The 18,870-nt window shown below is 44.6% G+C and overlaps 1 protein-coding gene across 3 annotated transcripts in view; it reads right to left on the reverse strand.

Moving 5' to 3' along the window:
* Positions 1-15,260, reverse strand: part of PARD3B (par-3 family cell polarity regulator beta) — a 977,832-nt gene extending 962,572 nt beyond the window's left edge. For all 3 annotated transcript variants that reach the window (XM_037166016.2, XM_037166014.2, XM_037166017.2), the window contains exon 1: positions 14,604-15,260. In XM_037166016.2, coding sequence (XP_037021911.2) covers positions 14,604-14,723 — 120 coding nt within the window. In that variant the 5' untranslated portion in view covers positions 14,724-15,260. The remainder of the gene's footprint in view (positions 1-14,603) is intronic.
* Positions 15,261-18,870: the final 3,610 nt, after the last annotated feature.

The raw sequence follows: 18,870 nt of genomic DNA on the forward strand, positions 1-18,870 counted from the left end.
CAAAAAGTACTTCTGCATAACGACATACAGTGGCCACCTCCGGGAAGAGCATGCATATGATTGATTGCACTGAGCTGAACCAATTGGCATTTTCATGGAGCACTAGTTTCACTGAAAGGCTGACAGACAAACTATGGTCATTTATACATAAGCTTTTAACAGATATTTCTCAAAAATGAAGGATGTAAACCTGGGCATTTCACAGGAAACAAATGATGGTATGTGTTGTCGATGATAAAGCAAAAATTAAAATCTTGGAAAAACTGTATCTGCCTCTGGGAGCTTGACAGCTTCCTGATACTTACGCCTTTCTGATGAAATCGATGGAAACGGAAGTGTATGCGGTTTTTTAAATTGTATAAGGAAATGTGTCAGTATTTGGAAGAGCAGTATGACCTGGAAACGAGGAAGAGTAGAAGATTTGGAAGAGCGACAAAACCCAATAAACCAAAGTCTTCCACATGACCGAAGTATGGTGTCAAAAGATCACGCATGGATAAAAGATCTATTCAAGCTACAACAGAAAGCAATGAATTGTAATGCAGCAGAGTTTGAAAATTTCCATTGGTATGATTTCAGATTCTACACTGCAACCAACTAACCTTTAAGAAACCATCACTTCTTGAGAATTATTCCCATGATTATATTATATTATATAAGATTTCATCTTGCTTTAGAGATCCTCCTTGCTTGATGACATAATCAACTAGGTCGGAAAATTCCACACGACATGGAATTGCAAGTGACCTCTAGGAGCTAATAAGGTTCAAAGCCAGGGCCCTCAATCTATAGCTGCAAGAAATGAATTCTGCTTAACACCCTGAGTGAGTGTAGATCCTCCCCAAAAAAGGCCCCTGAGAATGCAGCCCAGCTGAGATCTTGAATGTAGCTGGTGAGATTCTGAGAAGTCAGCTTAGCTGCACCCAGGTTTCTGGCCCACAGAAACTGTGATACAATAAATGTATGAGAAAGAAAGACATACAAACCATCACTTGTTGGATTTGCATATGCTATACAGAAAGCATGTCTACTATTATCTGAACAAGCTATTAAAATATTCCTCCTTCTTCCTAGTACATATCTGTGTGAGGCAGAATTCTCTTTATATATTTCAACCAAACAACACATTACAACAGCGTACCTGAGAAGGCAGATTTGAAAACAGAACTATCTAATAACCAATCATCAAGGAGACTTGCCAAAAATATTACTCTGGGCCACTCTTCTCACTAAATTTTTTTTTGTTTTGAAAAAATAGTTATTATTCATGATAATGAGTGATCTTGTTATATTGGCTCATTGTTATATTAAATCAATAAAATATATTCTCATTTGTTTTTTATTTCTAATGTGCAAAATAGAAATTGGTATGGTCCACATAAAAAGTGCTCCCAAGTCCTCTAAAATGTAAGGTTGAGGGGGAGTATTAGAACCAATAACTTTGCAATGTTTCTATCTCTTATCTCTGTCCCATGAAACACTCCCCCTCCTTTCCTCCATTGACCTAAATTCTATCAATTTTTGACATTTGGCAGTGCCAGCCTACTGTGAGCACTCTGCCTGCTGAATGCCCAGAAAACTCACCTGGCACCTGGGTGTTGCTTTCTTAACTTTCAACAGGCATACATGTCTCTCCAACCGGATAGTAAAGCCCTGAAGAAAAGGGACTGTGCTGGGTGCCAAATGACAGGGGCTCAAAAACACCCTCCTGCCTTCTCAGGCTAACTTCATTATAGACCCAATAGGCATGTAACTCTTACAAGCCACTGGCTTCCAACAATGCTTGATACAACCACCCCAAAAAGGACGTGGGATGAGACGGAATTCAGGGCAAATGTGAGTCTTTGGAAGGTCACCTGAAGAGGCAGGTAAGATAAATGTTTATGTGGAAAGGAAAGTGCTAAATGTTATCAGACAGGAAGACCTGTATTTCTCAATAAAACAGACAGCAAGTTATCTGTGTCCTATTTTGGAATTTTGCAGGGGAGGGAAGGAGGGAGGGAGGGGTGAGGGGGAGAGAGAAACATCCTGAGGATCCGAAAGAATTCCCCCAATGACTCCTACTGTGAAAGCCAGGAAAACGCACTAAACTGAGTACCAATTGTTTATCAGTTGAATTGTGTCCCTCCCCCTGCAAAAAAGAGATGTTGACTCCCAACCCCTGGTATCCATAATGTGATCTTTTTAGAAATACGGTTATGCTGCCACAAGCTAAGAAACATCTCAGGCAACCGGAAGCTGGAAAAGTCAAGGAAGGCCCCTCACTCCAAGGCTCTGAGAGGAGCGTGACCCTGTCAACACGGTGATTTTGGACCTCTGTCTTGGAGTGCTTTGAGAAACTAAATTTCTGTTGTTTTACTAAATTTCTGTGTGTGGCGCTCTGTCACAGTGGCTCCAGAAAACCAGTGAGCGATAGAGTGAGAGGCCCCTCGCTCACCAGTCCCATTCCCAACCAGTCCTTCCTCACTACCCACCCCCCAAAAAATCTGAAATGCAAATCTAGTTACTGCAACCAAAAAATTTTTTTCTAACTAGAAATCCCTGAAGTGTAGTTAGATTTTTACAAGGTTCTGAGAAGATGTCTCTGATCAGACACCGCTGTCAAAACTCAAGCCCACTGAATCTCTGTAAATGTGCTCTTAAATACAGACACAGGGACTATTTATCCACCTCGCATTTCCTCAACAATCTGCCACGAAAGGAAGTAATTCAGAGCCTAATATTTAAAGTTACCAATACTAGTAATATGTCATGATAAAAGAAATATAGGATGAAAAGTAAAACTCTTTTAATTTAACTCTCCAAAATTTGTGAAGTGACCCAGAGTTCTAGGCCAGGAAGACCCTTAGCTGATATGCTGGGCATTCACAAGCCTCAAGGTCCAAGATTTTATATATGTATGTATGTGTGTATGTGTGTGTACACACACACACACACACACACACACACTCATATATACCACTTGACATTTTAATCTGTGAAAAAATTCACTTGTACACTTAGAACACATACTCGACTTTGGGAATCTACCTTCAGCTTCACACTTTATCTCAGTCTGTAAGACAACAGGATCTTACTGCTATGGGGATTTCTGATGACCCACCCAATGTCCTCTCAACATCTGGTAGCCAGCCCCACTGGTTTTCTAAATATGGGCCCTACCCATTAGTGGACAGTAAAATTAATTCGATGTGTCCCAAAAACTTTTTTAAGTAAAAAAATAGACTAAAAATATCAGAGGGTGTCATCCACAGTAAGAGTAAGTGCCCTCATGAAACTTTTATTCCAGTTGCCTGTATGTACTGTGGGTGCTGGGTCATGAAGGAAAATCTTGCTATTACTGTATTTATCAGTCAAAACCCTGGCAGGAAACAGATGGTTCACTCCAATTAGGCGCTTAGGAGTGTAACAAAGACACTGTTGATAAAGACTCGCACGGGGTTAAGGGAAGACATTGAGAGGCAGTGCCCCTAACAGTGGGGAGCCCTCGCCACCAGCTAGGACTCGAGGGGCCAGAGAAAGGAGCAGATGCAGTGAACACAGAGCTCTGGCCATCAGGAGAGAGGCAGCCAGCCCACGGTGGCCTCGCAGGAAGGAAACTGCCCACCCTCCCTTCTTCCGTGGGTGCCTCCCCCATGGCTGACCCCAACTAGAAGCCAGGGAGCTAGAGAGTCCACACCTCTCAGCCTTTTGGGTCACAGAGGGGACTGGAGAAAGGACAAGAGCTCATCTGCGGACGCAAGCAGAGGACTTCCAGCCTCCTCAAGCTCTTATCACAAAAGTAAAAAAAGAAAAGCGACAATATACTCCAGGCATTCATCAACTTATAGTCTGAACAGTTTTATTTCTGGATGCCACTTTTTTCCCACACCTGCCCTCAAATTCCAATCCTGCATCAAGGCTCTAATCTGATGCCAAACAACTGATGCAAGAGATTAGCATCTAGATGAATGCATGATTTATGACCTCAGCCAGGCCTTCGACACTGCCCGGCAACCCCATTATCTGTCCTCAGCCTCCCACCTGTCTTACCCCTCCCTACCCAGAGGTCTCCTGAGGGCACAGACCATGTCTCACTTGTCTCTATATCACCAAGCCTCAAAGAAGAGCACAGGGCCATAGCCATTGAAACATCTGTTGAAGAGTGACTACAGAAACCTCCATTGCTCTTTCTCCCCATTTCCACCCATACGCAGTTAAGTCCCAAGTCTGACGACTCTGCCTGGAAATCTCAAAGACAATTTCCGATTCTGCCTCAATATGTCTAACCTCTGCTCCCACAGCAGGGACATGGACCAGTTTCTCCACCTCCAGTCTCAGCTCCCTCTGTCTCCATCCTCCAAAGCAAACCATACAAAACAGCAGATCGCAGTATCAGCACCCTATCCAGACTTCTCAAGCTCTTTAGCTAGTCATAACAAAGGTCTCCTGGCTTTGACCCTGGCTTCCCCGGAACAGCTGCACCCCCTACTACTCCCTCCCACAATCACCCTTGGGAAAGTTCCCACAATATTCTCCTCTTCTCCAACTCAAAACAGCCACTTGTTTACCTTCGGTCAGATGCAGGCACTCACACTTGCTCTCTCCACACCCTACCCCTTTGTCCTTCCCCATCCTTACTGAACTAGGAAGTGTCCATTCATCCTTCAAAGCCTTGCCTAGGTACAGCTCCTTCAGTGAAACCTGCCCAACTTCCCCATCTCTCCACTCCAGGCAAAGTCAGAGTGAATCACGGCATATGTCCACCACTGTAGGGCTTCTCCACCTTCCTGTGCTTTGTTTATTTACCTTGTTCTCTCTGCTCTTTTAGCCTATAAGTCTGATGGAGGCAGGATCTTTGCCTTATTTTATTCTACATCTCCAGCACTAAATACAATGCTTGATGCAAAGTTGCCTCTAAATCTTCTCTTTCCAAATGAAGTGACATTTAGATTGTTAGATTGTTACGGGCAACCACAGCAAAGCATCCACTCCTTCCTTGGAGGTCTGACTAAAGCCTCCCTGAGGACAGGGCGCACCTTTTATGTGGAGTATATGGGACTGCAGTTTTTTCCCACCATTCTTAAACGTTAGGTATCCTAATATCTGTATCTGTATCTCTTCCCCAAACAGGCCACTACCTATAAAGAGGAAGGAGTACAAATTACATCTATATGCCCCTTGTTAAAAACCTGTTTCGCTCTGAGGTCACTCTTTCTAGGGTTCATGTCTCTATAAAAGACTAGGGGCAAAACCTACCCTAAATCTCCCTAAAGAGGTATCAGAAGTCTATACTGGAGCTACCCATAAACCCTTAATTTCTGCCTCACATAAAGCAACATGATGGGTCTGATCATTTCCCCTGTCAATGTGCTTCTCTGGTCTTGCTGGTAATGTCTTAGTCAAGACCTGCAGACATTTCTGTTATCTGCCTCCAGCACCGAGTGGACCCCAACCGGCTCTTCCTCCAGGGCCCAGGACCCCTGGTGAGTTTAATAACCTCACTCGGAGGCAGAAGACGGGGCAGTTTAAGGGGTATTCGTCTGGGTGATAGTTGGCACTGCGTCTGATAGGGACTAGATCGAGTGAAGCCTTCTCAACCAGCTGTCCCTTGGTGTCCACAGTCCCATCTCACTGCGGTCCAGGGAGGGAGGGGCCAGCAATCCAGGGAATGACGGAGCCCGGAGACGGGAAGCAGACTTGACCTGGCAGCCCCTCAGACACAGACACCGTGCCTTTCAAACACAGAGAATCCGTGCAAGTGAAAACAATCCAGAATCACTGTTAAAACTGCCATGAAATTAATGAGGATACTGGAGATCTAATATTGTTTAAATATAAGAGACAGCACTTCACAAATCTTCATGAAGCAGAAACATGATGTCCCCCCTTTGAAAGTTAGAATGACAGAGCACTCAGTCTCAAAACTATGACGAGTCAACCTGTCGGAATTTAAAACTCTTCTTTAAGACCATCACAGTGACATACAATGGACCACGGAACCACCGCCTGCAGCCACTGTGCGTGTGATGAGGCATTGGAATCCAAGCAAGAGAAAAGTTGCCGTTAGTCTTTTTTTTGTAAAAAAAAAAAAAAAAGCAAATTCATACCAACTATAAAGATTCCAAACTTACAAAACATTAGTTGAATACAAGGCCAGTCTCATTTTTATGAAAAAAAAAAGTGGCATGAAATTTAATATGATTTAATAAGCATTCATGGCAGGGCTGTCAAAGTCATTTTCACTGGGGGCCACATCAGCCTCGAGGTTGCCTTCAAAGGGCCAAATGTAATTTTAGGACTGTATACATGTAACTACTTCCTAACAGTTAAGGGAGAGCTCCGTGCTACTGCCGGGTAGAAACAAGGTGCCAGGCAGGATTAAACAAGGTGGAGGGTCAGATTCGGCCTGGGGGCCTTGTGTGTGCCACCTGTGATTCATGGTATTCCTACTCTGTCAGCAGCTACTATGCTCAAAACAGGATAGAAATATGAGAAGACCTGCTTTTTTGTTCTTAAATACTTCGTAGCACAGTAGGGAAGACACAGTGATTGCAGAATGTGGCAGAGTCTGGCGAGTCGCTCACCTACACCCGAGTGGGCCGGTCTCCTCGGTGGAATGCTAGGCCGGGCCCCACATCTCCTGTGGCCTCCCCCACACTCTTTATCCATCCATCGGCACAGCCGGAGATCCACAGAAAACCACCAGGCCGAAGGGAAAAGCAGGCAGGGGACTGTGTGGGTCAGAGCCCCACCTCCCACCCACAGTGAAAGAGAACCCTTCACTGTGATAAGCGCCGGTCATTTAGGGCTGTCTGCTGGGTTAGTAGACCCTGATGAAGAAACAGGAGTGTAAGAAGTAGTGTCCGAAATGAAAGCACAGCATGGGGAGCTCTGGGAACACAAGAAGGAGAGTAAAGGGAGGGAGGTGATTTTTAAGGAAAAGGAAGATGGAGCCCCATCTTGAGGGCGGGACAGGATTTACCTGGCACAGGGCAAAGTGTGAAAGAATGCTAAATTGCATGTCGAAATTTAAAGGGGACAAAGGGATAAAGAAGATACTAGATGGATAAGCAAGGTCTGGGTTTTCACCTAAAAGCAACGGGGAGCCACTTACGCATTCCCGGAAGTACTCCGGACGTGATCGGACTGGTGGCTGTACGGCTGTCAATGGAAAATGCTTTGGAGGAGTTGAGAGCTAGTAGAGGCAGACGGGCCAGCTAAGGGTTGGCTGCAGTTCTGCACTGCAGAAACGAGAAAGGTCAGGGCCCGGGGTTGGAGACGGATCTGAGAGAGATCACCTGAAACTAAAGGAACTTTCTGGCCAACTAGAATAAAGGGAGGAGAGGTCATGGAGACATGAAGACATTCCCGGTCTCTGAATTAGACCACCAGGTAAATGACAGCACCAGAAATGGAGAATGGGGACAAACAGATTCACGGAGAACAGCCTGGGCTTAAACTGAATGTGGAACATGAAGTGGGTAAAGATCAGAGACGGGTGGATACTGGGGTCCACAGTAAGTCTGGGGCTAGAGGCGTATATTTAGGGATAGCTGAAGCCATGAAATAGATGAGATCCCACTGAGAGCAAAGCCAGAAAGATCCCTCATATACCAATATGGAAGGACAAAGAATTTAGGGAAAACCTGCAAAGACTGAGAAGAGAAATATTTTAAAATCCTGGAAAGTGCATAGGTAGAGAGAGTTTTAAAAGTGTATTTAAAAACTAGGACTGAAAACCATGGGTTTAGGTACCAGATCTTGACCATCTTTTTGAAAGCAGTGTAGATGAAGTAGGTGTGAGAACCAGGGAACTGGGCTAATCAAGTGCATGATGCAGCCTTAACAGATATTTCTAATTCTCTACAATCCTCTCCATTGTTTATTTAAATACCTTTAGACTCAGGCAAATTGAATAAAATATTAATGTATTTGTAACAAAAGCAAAACCGCATTGAGGAAGCATGAAAATACCTTGGGGTGCCACCCAAAGGCTGTCACAGTCTGGTCCCAGTTGGTCTGTGCTCCAACACTCCCCTCGGGCTCTGCTCAAGTCTTCACAACTCTTGTCAACCAGCTGATGCCTTCTCGCTTCACTTCCCCACCCCGAGCGCCTCATCCCACTTTCTACCTGGCAAATTCCTGCTTCAGAACATCTTCAACCTCTTCTGTTTCAAACAGCATTCCTAATCCACACTGTATCCCAGCAAACACAAGCCCACCGGCTCATTCGCATGTGTGTCTCATCCCACAGAAGGCTGTGAACCTCGTCAAAACTAGAGACAGTCGCTGATGAATCTTCATACTTTTGTCGCCAAGTTAGCTGGCTTTGTGACAAGTTACACTGGTGGATCTTCAGAGAACTAAACTTCTATTACTCAGCTTCGTGTGTAATCCTCTCCCTTGGATCTAGGCTGAACCTGTTACATGCTTTAGCTAACAAAACATGGCAGAACGCGTGACAGGTGAGTTGCAGGTCTCAGCCTTAAGAGCACCTGGCAGCTTCCACTTTTGTCCTCTTTGGAGCCCTGAGCTGCCATGTAAGAAGGCTCAATGTCCTGCTGTAGAAACCACGGAAAGAGGTCATGTGAAGATGACCAGATGCTAAGACTACATGGAAGAAAACCTAGGAACCCAGCTGTCAGCAAGAACCAAGGCTCCAGACATGGGCCCCCGGGGGCAAGCCATTACAGTCAACCCCCAGCTATTGAAACGACCCTCGCTGGGGCACTGGTTTCAGGTGGTATCTCTTAGATCTGCTGCATGTGCAGGAAGGTGACAACTGTGAACATCCCAGACCTAGAAAAGATCATACTGAGCCCTCTTATGTATTGTTGGGTATTATTTTAAGCTACTACATCTTGGGGTAGCTTGTAATGGAGCAAGAGATAACTGCAATGAATGGTAGTAAGAGAACAATTAACTAGAAACTTATCAACAGCTACTATGTACAAGGCACTAGTACAGGAGCTAGGAATTCAACAATGACTGAAATAAATACAGGTTTTTACCTTTATTGAACTAACATTCTAGTGGGGAGAGACAGACAACAAATACAGTTGAAATAATCAGCAAGGTAGTTCTGTGGAGAAAAATAAAGCAGAGAAGAGCAATATAGAGGGTGACAGGAGGGGTTATAATTATAAACAGTGTGGTCAGGAAAGTTCCATGGAGAAGGGAATGATCTTTTAAGATAGAAAAGATAAGGGAGTCGGACAGGTGGGTTACTGCAAGCAGAGATTTCAGGTGGAAAGAACCGCACATAAGGCAGAGCCTGTCTGGCGTGTCTGAGTAACCGCTAAGACATCAGTGTGCGTGAGGGAGAGTGGGATGGGTGGAGGTGAAGTCTGAATGGTAACAAATAGTATGTCATAGTCCCCAAGACAGCCCAGGTTCAGTGATTCACTAGGAGGACACGCAGGACATATAGCCATGATTCATGAAGGTAAAAGGAGAGAAAGCAAGACTAGGAAAGGGACAAGGCACATGGGTGACGTTGGAGGGAGCTGGGCGCAAGCTTCCACTGGTCCTCTCAAGGTGGACTCACCCCTGCAAGCATTGGCAACACGTGTGAAATGTCATTTGCCAGGGAGGCTCTCAGAGACTCAGTGTCCAAGGTTTTCACTGGGGTAAGATGACAGAGACCCCTCCTCTAAGTAGCATCCACAAAAATCTCAGACCTCCAGAAAAAGAGCAGGTATTTAGCGCAAATTATATTGCTTGCATAAACAGTTTTGGCGAAATGAGTCATTTTCTTCGGGGCATGGTGGAAATCCTCCACGAATCTAAGTTCCCGATGCCAGTAAAGGACCAGCCTGGAGAGCAGGCCTAAGGCTACCAGTTCCCGGGCAGTTCGCTTTCTCCCGCACAGACAGCCAGATCACGCAGGCCGTTACAGGCCATCTGAGAGAGCTGGAGAGAAGAATGAATGACCTGACACTGACTAGAACTTTAAATGATCACCTTAGCTTTTGTCTGGAGAAGAGATGGTAGCAGGGGCACAAATAGAAAAACTAAAGTCCACTGTGGTGGGGGCTGAGGGGCATGCTAACAGAAGAGCTAGAGAGGAGTGGTCAAATTCTAGATATACTGTGAGAGTAGAGTCGACGTGATTTGCATATTGACTGCATATGGATCATAAGAGGAAAGGGGCTGGTCAAGGATTATTACAAGGATTTCTGACCCCAGCAACTCGAAGGAGGGTATGGTCATTCAATGAGCTGGGAAGACTGTGGGAGGGAGGGGTTTGGAGTAGGGGAGCGGGAGTTCAGTCTGGGCCACGCTGAGTGTAAGGCTCCTCCCTAACATCCAAGCGAAGGCATCGAGGAATCTGCTATATTGGAGTTTGACGTTCAGAGCAGAGATCTGGGGTGTCACTGAAGAGGTGATAGTTGGAGCCATAATGCTGGATGAGCTCATCCAAAAACATCTAAATCTCATGGAAAATGTCCCGAGTTTTGTTCACCACTCCTTTTCGGTATCAGAATGGAAGATGTATACCTCAGGCTGGTGAATCTCAGGTACAGACCGCAACTTACTCTATAACTCAGCTGGGTTTCACTCATGTCTAAATACGGGATTTAGCATTTTAAAGGCTCTCTCTTCCACCCGTGGGTACCATAGTAGAGCTGCCTTTCCAATGGCAAAGTCCTCAACAGAACAGACAACAACGTCTAGGAGCAAGTCAGGCTGAGGACTGCCTAGGATCCAAGCTTTAGACCAGGGGTTGGCAAAGGCAGCTGAGAGGCATCATGCAGGAGCTTAGGATCTGAATTGTGAGCCATTTGTGACTTTAAATTAATTAAAATTTAAAATTTAGTTCCCCAGCTGCACAACCATGTTTCAAGTATTTACTAGCCATATAGGGCTAGAGGATATCCTATTGGAAAACACAGACAGAGAACATTTCCATCATCACAGGAAGTTCTATTGGGCTGCACTGCTTTAGACTTTCTAAGAGAGGCCCAAAGTTCTGCACTTTAATACATCCCTTACATGATTATAATAATCACCTCAGCAAACAGTCTCATAAAAACCTGCCATTAACATCTGCCCAACTTACACCTGGTTAACGAAGCCATTTCAGCACAGTGCTCCAAACTAGGAATCAGGGCTGTGATCATCCCAACCCTGGCTCCATTAGAATCACCTAGAATGCTTTTTTAAAATACCTATATCCAGTCTCCACCCCAAACCCAGTGAATGAGAATCTTGGAGAAAGGAAGTCAGGCATTTATATTATTTAAAATGTTAAAATTAGAGGTGACTAATAATCAGCCAGGGTTCAGCCCCCATAGGATATAGCTCAATCACCCCTTCACCTGTGACACATAATTTTGATGATAAATTAAACTAATTACTCAATGATCCCCCCATCTTGACTATTTAAGATGACAATCTCCTCCCTACTAACTACTTACCTAAATTGGATTTAGGGCCCAGGACACTGATCAACTACCAGAATCCAGGGACAAGTGATCCCATAATTCTTGCCCCTTAGTCAATTCACCTCCCCACTAAAGTTCATGACACGAGAGGGCACAGAGAGGCGGCCGAAATGTCCACACCCCAGATTTCAGAGCATAATTAAAACCTTCCTCAGCTCCTTCAGCATCCTACCTACTTCGGGCCTTATCTGATGCTGACTCAGCTGGTTCCCCACATTCCACAAATACCAGTCTTCTCTGTTTTTTCTCAGCAAGAGGTGGACACTTCTCTGCTGCTGCCCACAAAGTCCAGAATGGCCTCCTTGGACTTCACTTACCCTCCAAACTCTAGAAACCTTGAATCTATCCTCAATCTTGAAATCTGACTTTCTCCCACCTAAATTATTCAGGGCCCCAGAAGAAACCGACTTAAGTTACATTCAGTTCCCGCCAAATTTTGTTTTCTGTTCAGCACTCTCTCCCTGGATGCCTACGAGGAACCTTTTTCACACTGGGTTTGCAAATCCTGCAATATCTGCCTCAGATCCGTCCTGTGAAAGACAATCGAGAGGAACTGTGGATGTCCCACCTCTCCACAAGAAACAAAATGGCTATCACTGTGTTACTGTAGCGGCTTGCAGATGGAATTGCCTTTTAAAACAAACTGTAAAAAATGAACAAGGTGGGGAAATTCCAAAGCATAATAACCTACTGGGCTGTGTAATTCGTGACAGCCTAAGGACCTAGAGAGGCAGTTCCTGGGTTCAAATCCCAGTTCTGCTGTGTACTAGTCACATCTCCGACTCTTTTCCCCTGTCTGTAAAATGGGAAAGACAGTAGCCACCCAGGTGGAGTAAGTTCTTTAACACGTGTAAAGATCCTAGAACAGTGCCTGCACCGTGTAAGCACAATTCACGTTGGTAATTATTATTGCGTGCAGGCTTTAAAACCTTGCTGTCCAGGGGAAACAAGCCGTTTCTATTGTTTTTACTGATTTAAAGAAATGAACTTCTGACCAATTGTTTTTCAAATTGAATTTCGACATTTCTAGTTTTTTCCCATTATTTTCTAAATTCATTGGATAGAAGCATGGAATGTGTCAGAGTACTTCTTGACATTTTAGTTCCGTTAGGAATCCCATTTAATATTAGTTAATCCTTATTATGATTACAGTATTATTTAAAATGAAACTATGAGAGAGGAATATTTTGGGAGGGGAAAAATATCACTTGCCACATATTAAATTGAGATTTTAAAAGCCAAGGAAGGGAGGGAGAATTTAGAAGCTGCAGGTGACCTTTATATATTAGTGAATGTGGCATTTAAATGTAAACAGAAAAATGTAATGTCTGGTAATAATAGTAAACTGGATCAATACAATTACATTATGGGTTCTGTGATATTATAAATTATGCTTTTGGTCCAGAAATACCAATAACTTTTTAACACCTTTTAAGATCAAATTATAATACATTAAATATCATCTAGTTAGTTCCCTGTGTGTTTTTATAAGCTTAGAGCTTACTTCTATTACTTAGCTTCATGTACTAAACTTCTAAGTGTATATAATTTTAGGGCATAAATTATTTTTTAATAATGAGTTAAAAATAAAATAACATCATTTCATTAAGACAGTCTTTCAATAAGATATACTTTAATGATTAGTCTAGAATAATGTTACTATCAACCTTAGCTTACTTCTGAAGTTAGTGAAACGTGACTTCAAAGACAATTGGTTACACGTGTGAATGTCAGTTTAACTTAATTACACAATGTAAACAGCACATGCTATTGTAACAATGAAAAAAAGCATCAGGGTGGATACTCATATAGTTTTATAGGCCACTTTATTTTCCTCAGTTCTATTAGTAAAGAGTTCAGCTTTAGATATTATACTGAATGTATGTACAGACCTCTCACTAAGCAATTCTTGAATGTTTGAGTGATCAAGTCAACACAAACAGGTATTTATGCAGAGTAAAACCTTTTTCTGTATAATAATTTTTAGCAGAAGGACAGAAGGTGCAGAGACTTTTCTTAAATGCCCAAACTATATGTTTGGAAGGAATAAAATTATTTTTATGCCTTGAATAACCTGTAAGACATTAAAAGAAATTCCATCTTCCTATCATCACACTGGTCAACACACTATTTCTACCGTTCTCACAGTGTGAGAACACATGTTGAAAGAACAGTTGGCCTCCAGAGCAAGCATGTATGATGTGCCTATTTCAGCAGGGTTTGGGGCACACAGGATGTTCTACTTGAATGCCTCCCATGCTTTCTTCTCCACTGAACACACTGTGGCTCAGCACGTTACCCAAACACCTCACATGAGTTCTAGTGTCCAGCTACGTCCTTCTGAACACACACTCCACTCTAAAAAAACACTCTTCCTGAGCTTCACTTAAGTTTTACTTGTTTCTCAGTTCAGAGACAGAGTTGGGGACAGTCTTAGTCTTCATTTCAATAGTCATCCAGGACGAGACACAGACCACATAGATAATAAATGCTCATGAAATGTGTGGCATTAAACTATAAACCCTGGAGATGTAGACTGGTTGGCGTAAGCAAACAGCATCCTTGCACCAAGTTCCTGCCCAGTCAATTAGGGAGGACGGGTCACGAGGTTGAAATTCCAAGGCCCCCATAGGTTCCAACTTCCCAGTATATTACTTGCACCAATCAACTTCAGAACTCTACAGTAAAGTGTGGCAGGCCTTGGTGGATCAAAAATTACACGTCAGGTCAGCAGCACCTTCAGGAGTTCCCTTGAAAAGTGTTGCTTCAAACAACTTTTAAAGCAGTGCTTCTAAAACTCCAATGGTCATTCCACTCACCTGTGAACTTGTTTAAAAGCGGGCTGAGGCAGTAAGCTTGGATCAGGTGCCAGACTGTGTGTTTCTAACTGACCCCGGAATGACTCCCCTGCTGTCTCTCCCACCACCCTTCGAGAAGTAAGGCCCACAAACTCCCAAGGACATCAGTTCACTTATATCAGCAACATTCAAAAGTTGTGGCCACAGGCAGTAAAAAATCAAGTTGCCTGGGTTCTCTGTGTCCCCTGAGAGTCGCCACCATGTCCTCCGGGCACCTGCAGGTGCCTCGGCCTCTGAGCGCTCGTTGCTACACAGCCCAGCAGCCGCGCCCCCTTCCTCCCTCCCTCCCGGCGCGCGCCCCCAGCGCTGCGCTCACCTTCTCCCGGGTCTTCAGGTACCGCTGCAGCGCCTGCTGTGTGAGCTCCCGGACACGCAGCTGGCCCTCCTTGCAGGGCACCACGATGCCGATCCTACCAAAGCACACGGTCACTTTCATCCTGGACCCTGCCGACCACGCTGGGCCTGGCCGAACAGGTGTCTGGCTCTGCGGGTGCAGCCCCCACTCTCGGGGGACGCGCGGCACTGGCAGGCCCTGAGACCCGGGGCGCCTTTCTTCGGCGCCCCCTCCGGGCCCGGGGCTCGCAGCAGCACCCCTTCGCCCCAGGAAGGCGACCACCGGGGAGCGGGAATCTGGGGTGGGGGAGGCAGCGGGAAGGGCTACCTCCCAGGTGGCTGGGGACGGAGGGGTGGGGGGCCGGACGCTGCGGCACCGCGACCGGGCTCCTCCTCCTGCTCTTGCTGCTGCTCGGGCCCGGCCGAAGCAGCTGCTCCTCGGGCACCAAAGCGAAACTGCCGGCCCGGCCTAGCCCTGGCCCTGGTCCTGGCCCTGGAGGTGGCGGGGTCGGCCCCAGGCTCCGGGCTGGAGTGGGTGGTGGCGGCGGCGCGCGAGGCCGGAGTTGGGAGGAAACTTTTGCGCTGGTCCCAACTCCTCCGCGGCGCGCGCGGCGCTCTGGGCTCCCGCGGCCCCCGGGCCGGCCTGGGCCCGGCTCTTAAAGGGGCCGCGGCGCTGCCGGGCCCCGCAACTCACTCGGCAGCGCGGAGCCCGGACCCCACGGGGCGGTAACGGGAGCCTAGGAGCCTGGTCCCCTCACTGTGTCTCTCCCTGGCTCTCTCCCTCTGGCACACACATGGAGCTCTGGGGAATTGTAACGGGACCTGAGAGCTACGCACCCGGGGACTGAAACCGGATCTCATAAAGCACGCTTGAGGGAATAGCTAGGAGACTGCAGAGCTACACCCTTAAAATGAGGGGATTGGAGCAAGATTCAAGGAGAACCCGGGAGCAGGTGCTTCTTGGCACGCCCACCAAAGGCCTCAAGCAGTGACTGTTCCCAGGTACTGAGCTGCAGGGATGGCCGAAGGGCCTGTTAGGAATTTGTCTTAAGCACAACACCTCCTCTGCCCTCTGGAGCCCTGAGATAGCAACCGAAGGGATTATCGAAGATAAGGTGGCAGCCAAATCATCCCTTTTACAAAGGAAGACACGAGTGCGCCCACAAAAGCCACATCCCACACCCAGATGTGATCACATATGCTTACATATATCCTTCTGAAATATGTCTCCTGGGTTGTTTATTATTATTTTTTTAATGGGAAAAGCAATTTTAAAAACGAAGTCCATGATTTGGAAGATGTGAATCCATCACCAATTGAAATAGGCGTTGATCTGGAAAAAATTCAACAAATAACACCTGCATCACAATTAGCTCACACATCGAATGAGCTCCTTTGCACCCAACATCAACCCTGTAAAGTAAATATTATTTTCCCATTTTGTGAATGAAGAACGGTGCTCACCGATGTTAAGGGCTGAGCTGACCCTGTAGTCAGTTATGTTGAAAGGAAATCAGCATAACTCATTCTTCCAATGCTGAATTTCTGCTCTCCCCAAGCAGTTTTCTCAGCCATCAGGTTCATCCAAAAAATGATCTTTGAGTCTACATCATGCGTTTCTCTACAGAAGGGTTTGTTCCTATGTCAAGACACACTTCGACTGAACTTGAATTGCCCAGGACAGTATGATAATGCACAGGAGACTAAATTTATAGGCTTGTGGACTTTGAGAGTTTTCAACTTTTTAAACTCATTCCTACATGCAGTAAGTACATATTGGTTATCTTCTATGCACAGGGCTTTATATGTGGGTCGATGGCATCAAAGAGGATTATGCAGACCAAGTCGATTTGAAGAAAATGGTAGAATTTGGTAGCAAATCTTATACAAACTAATTTAAATAAATTAAAGACAGAATCTATTTCCTCCTAAAATTAGTCGATCCAGAGAGCACTCTTTTGAGGCAAGATTGAAACCAATGTCCTCAGGGGCCACCTCTCCCCACCTGTTGGTTCTGTGCTGTTTTGTGTAATGTCCAGTCTCAGGCAGGATGTCCCCAAAGGAGACAAAAGTGGCCACTCTAAGTGTTGCAGGTTTACAAAGCCTTAAAGCCAGCCATCTCAAACATCAATAAATCTTTCTCTGGTGAGGAATTGTACATCCGAGCTTGGGTCTCATACTCTCCCCCCAGCGAGGTGAACGCAACAATGATTGGCCCCATGGATTCATGTGCCGCTAAGTCATATGGACTGAGACTAGGGGAGGGGGTGAACCCTCAACAAACGCGAGAACGAAAACCATGCAGCTACCACAAAATATAAGATTGCCTCCCAGCTCTCAAGGAGCTGATGGATGGGAGGGAAGACAAGACCTACAGGTATGAGAAAAATGGAAACTACAAAACAACAGTGAATTTGATAATTCTATGGAAGATCATTGATTTAGATATCTGCCAAGCATGTTTTCAATGAATATAAAATATATATATAAAGATATATATGTATTATGTAATGTGTGTATATACACACAAAAATGAATCATATATTATGTATCTATATTTTTAGAGATGAGGAACTGAGGCCAAGAGAGGTTAAGATCACAGTCTTAGAAAGTAGCAGAGGCTGGATTAGAACCCAGACAGTCTGACACCAGAGTCTTCGGTAACTGCTATGCTGATTTCACATAAGTACCAAGTGAGTAGAGCAAACAAACAAATAAATAAATACTAATGCTGTGGATTAATATGTAACTCTTTTAATATCAGATACTATATGGGAAGGTAGAGTGGCAAAGAGCAAATGTTTAGCTGAGGAAATAACTTTGCATGTTATCCTTCTTTATCCTTCACGGCTTTTCTTTTCCCTTCACTGTTGCTCCAGATCCTCCCCTTCTGCTCTAATAATGAACAGCTCCTGCTCCTCTTCACATCGCAAACTTCCTCTTGGCCCAGCTTCAGCCCCTCCCTAGAGCTTGGACTTCAAGAATGTCCTGGCTTTGAGGAGCCCTAAGTAAACCATGAAGAATACCCAGACTCCAAATTCCATTCCCAGAAGGACTGGAATCAGGTCTTGTGAGATGCAGCAGAAAGTGTACTGAGATGAAGGGAGGCCTGAAACCAGGCATAGATACAAGCAATGAATTATGCAATCCAGCATGCCATGCAGTGAACTTCAACGACCCGAGTTAGTCATTATAAGAAGAGTTTAGTGTTTATAGTTCATGTTTATTAAATGGCCAGAGTTAATTTCTTATTCAGCCTTACCATAGCATGCATAGAAACATTCTGTCATATATTAGGAAGATCTGTGAAAGAACATAGTTGCAACACACAGAAATTCATGCCCAGCAAATTCCTAAATCAATATTTCATGTCCCATGGGACCTCCTGGGCAGAAGACAATAAATAATTTGCCTTGATTAATCCTAGAGGATTCTAGGCCTGGGTCCCATTTTCTTGTTTTGCCTGTTGGATGGGTAAATATTGCCTGTGGTGTGATATTTTCCCATTTGCTATCCAACATCCTAGCAAGCTTTGGAGTAGCCAGTGAAAATGGGTTATGCAGAGACCAAAAATACTGACCAATATTACTAGACTGCTCTGCTTTATAAAAATTCTAACTAAAATGTCAGGTACCATTAGCTGTATATTGAATAAAGTATGATAAGTTTTAAAACATAGTTGACTAGTTCTTCATGCTGATGTTTTGCACTATTAAAACAGAAAATATTTTCACCTTTCAATGAATTATTTATAACAAGCATTATTTATCACAAAGATTAATTGAATTAGAGATAATCTCTTTTTAAGACCCTTGGAGCAATTAGTATAATAGACTATATCACTAGCTTCCTTATGAAAGTAGTTGCTGGGATATATCACAGGAGAAGAAAGAGAAAAATGAGTATGCTTTTTAAAAATTCTGTCCTCCCATATTTAAAAGCAAAGGATCTGGCAAGAATGTGTTTTTATTGAGACGTTTGCCTCTAACTGCCTGATGGCATTCACTTGTTGACTGTTTCTTTGTTGACTATTTCTATAGTTCACCCAGGGCACAAATAACAATGCTTTCCGCTGTGGGCTATCAACCTTCCGGGGGTTCCTTATTTATGCCTGTTTTATAGGTAAGACTCACAAGTCTCTACAATGACTTGGCTAGACTACCCCCCCATACTGAATTCGACTCTATAAATTCTAACGTCCTACCTTGATGTATGCTTCTGGAAAGGATTTGAATCATGAAATGAGTGAC

Source organism: Artibeus jamaicensis, unplaced genomic scaffold (assembly GCF_021234435.1).
Source record: "Artibeus jamaicensis isolate MK-2021 breed Jamaican fruit bat unplaced genomic scaffold, CSHL_Jam_final contig_1015, whole genome shotgun sequence".
Taxonomy (NCBI): domain Eukaryota; kingdom Metazoa; phylum Chordata; class Mammalia; order Chiroptera; family Phyllostomidae; genus Artibeus; species Artibeus jamaicensis.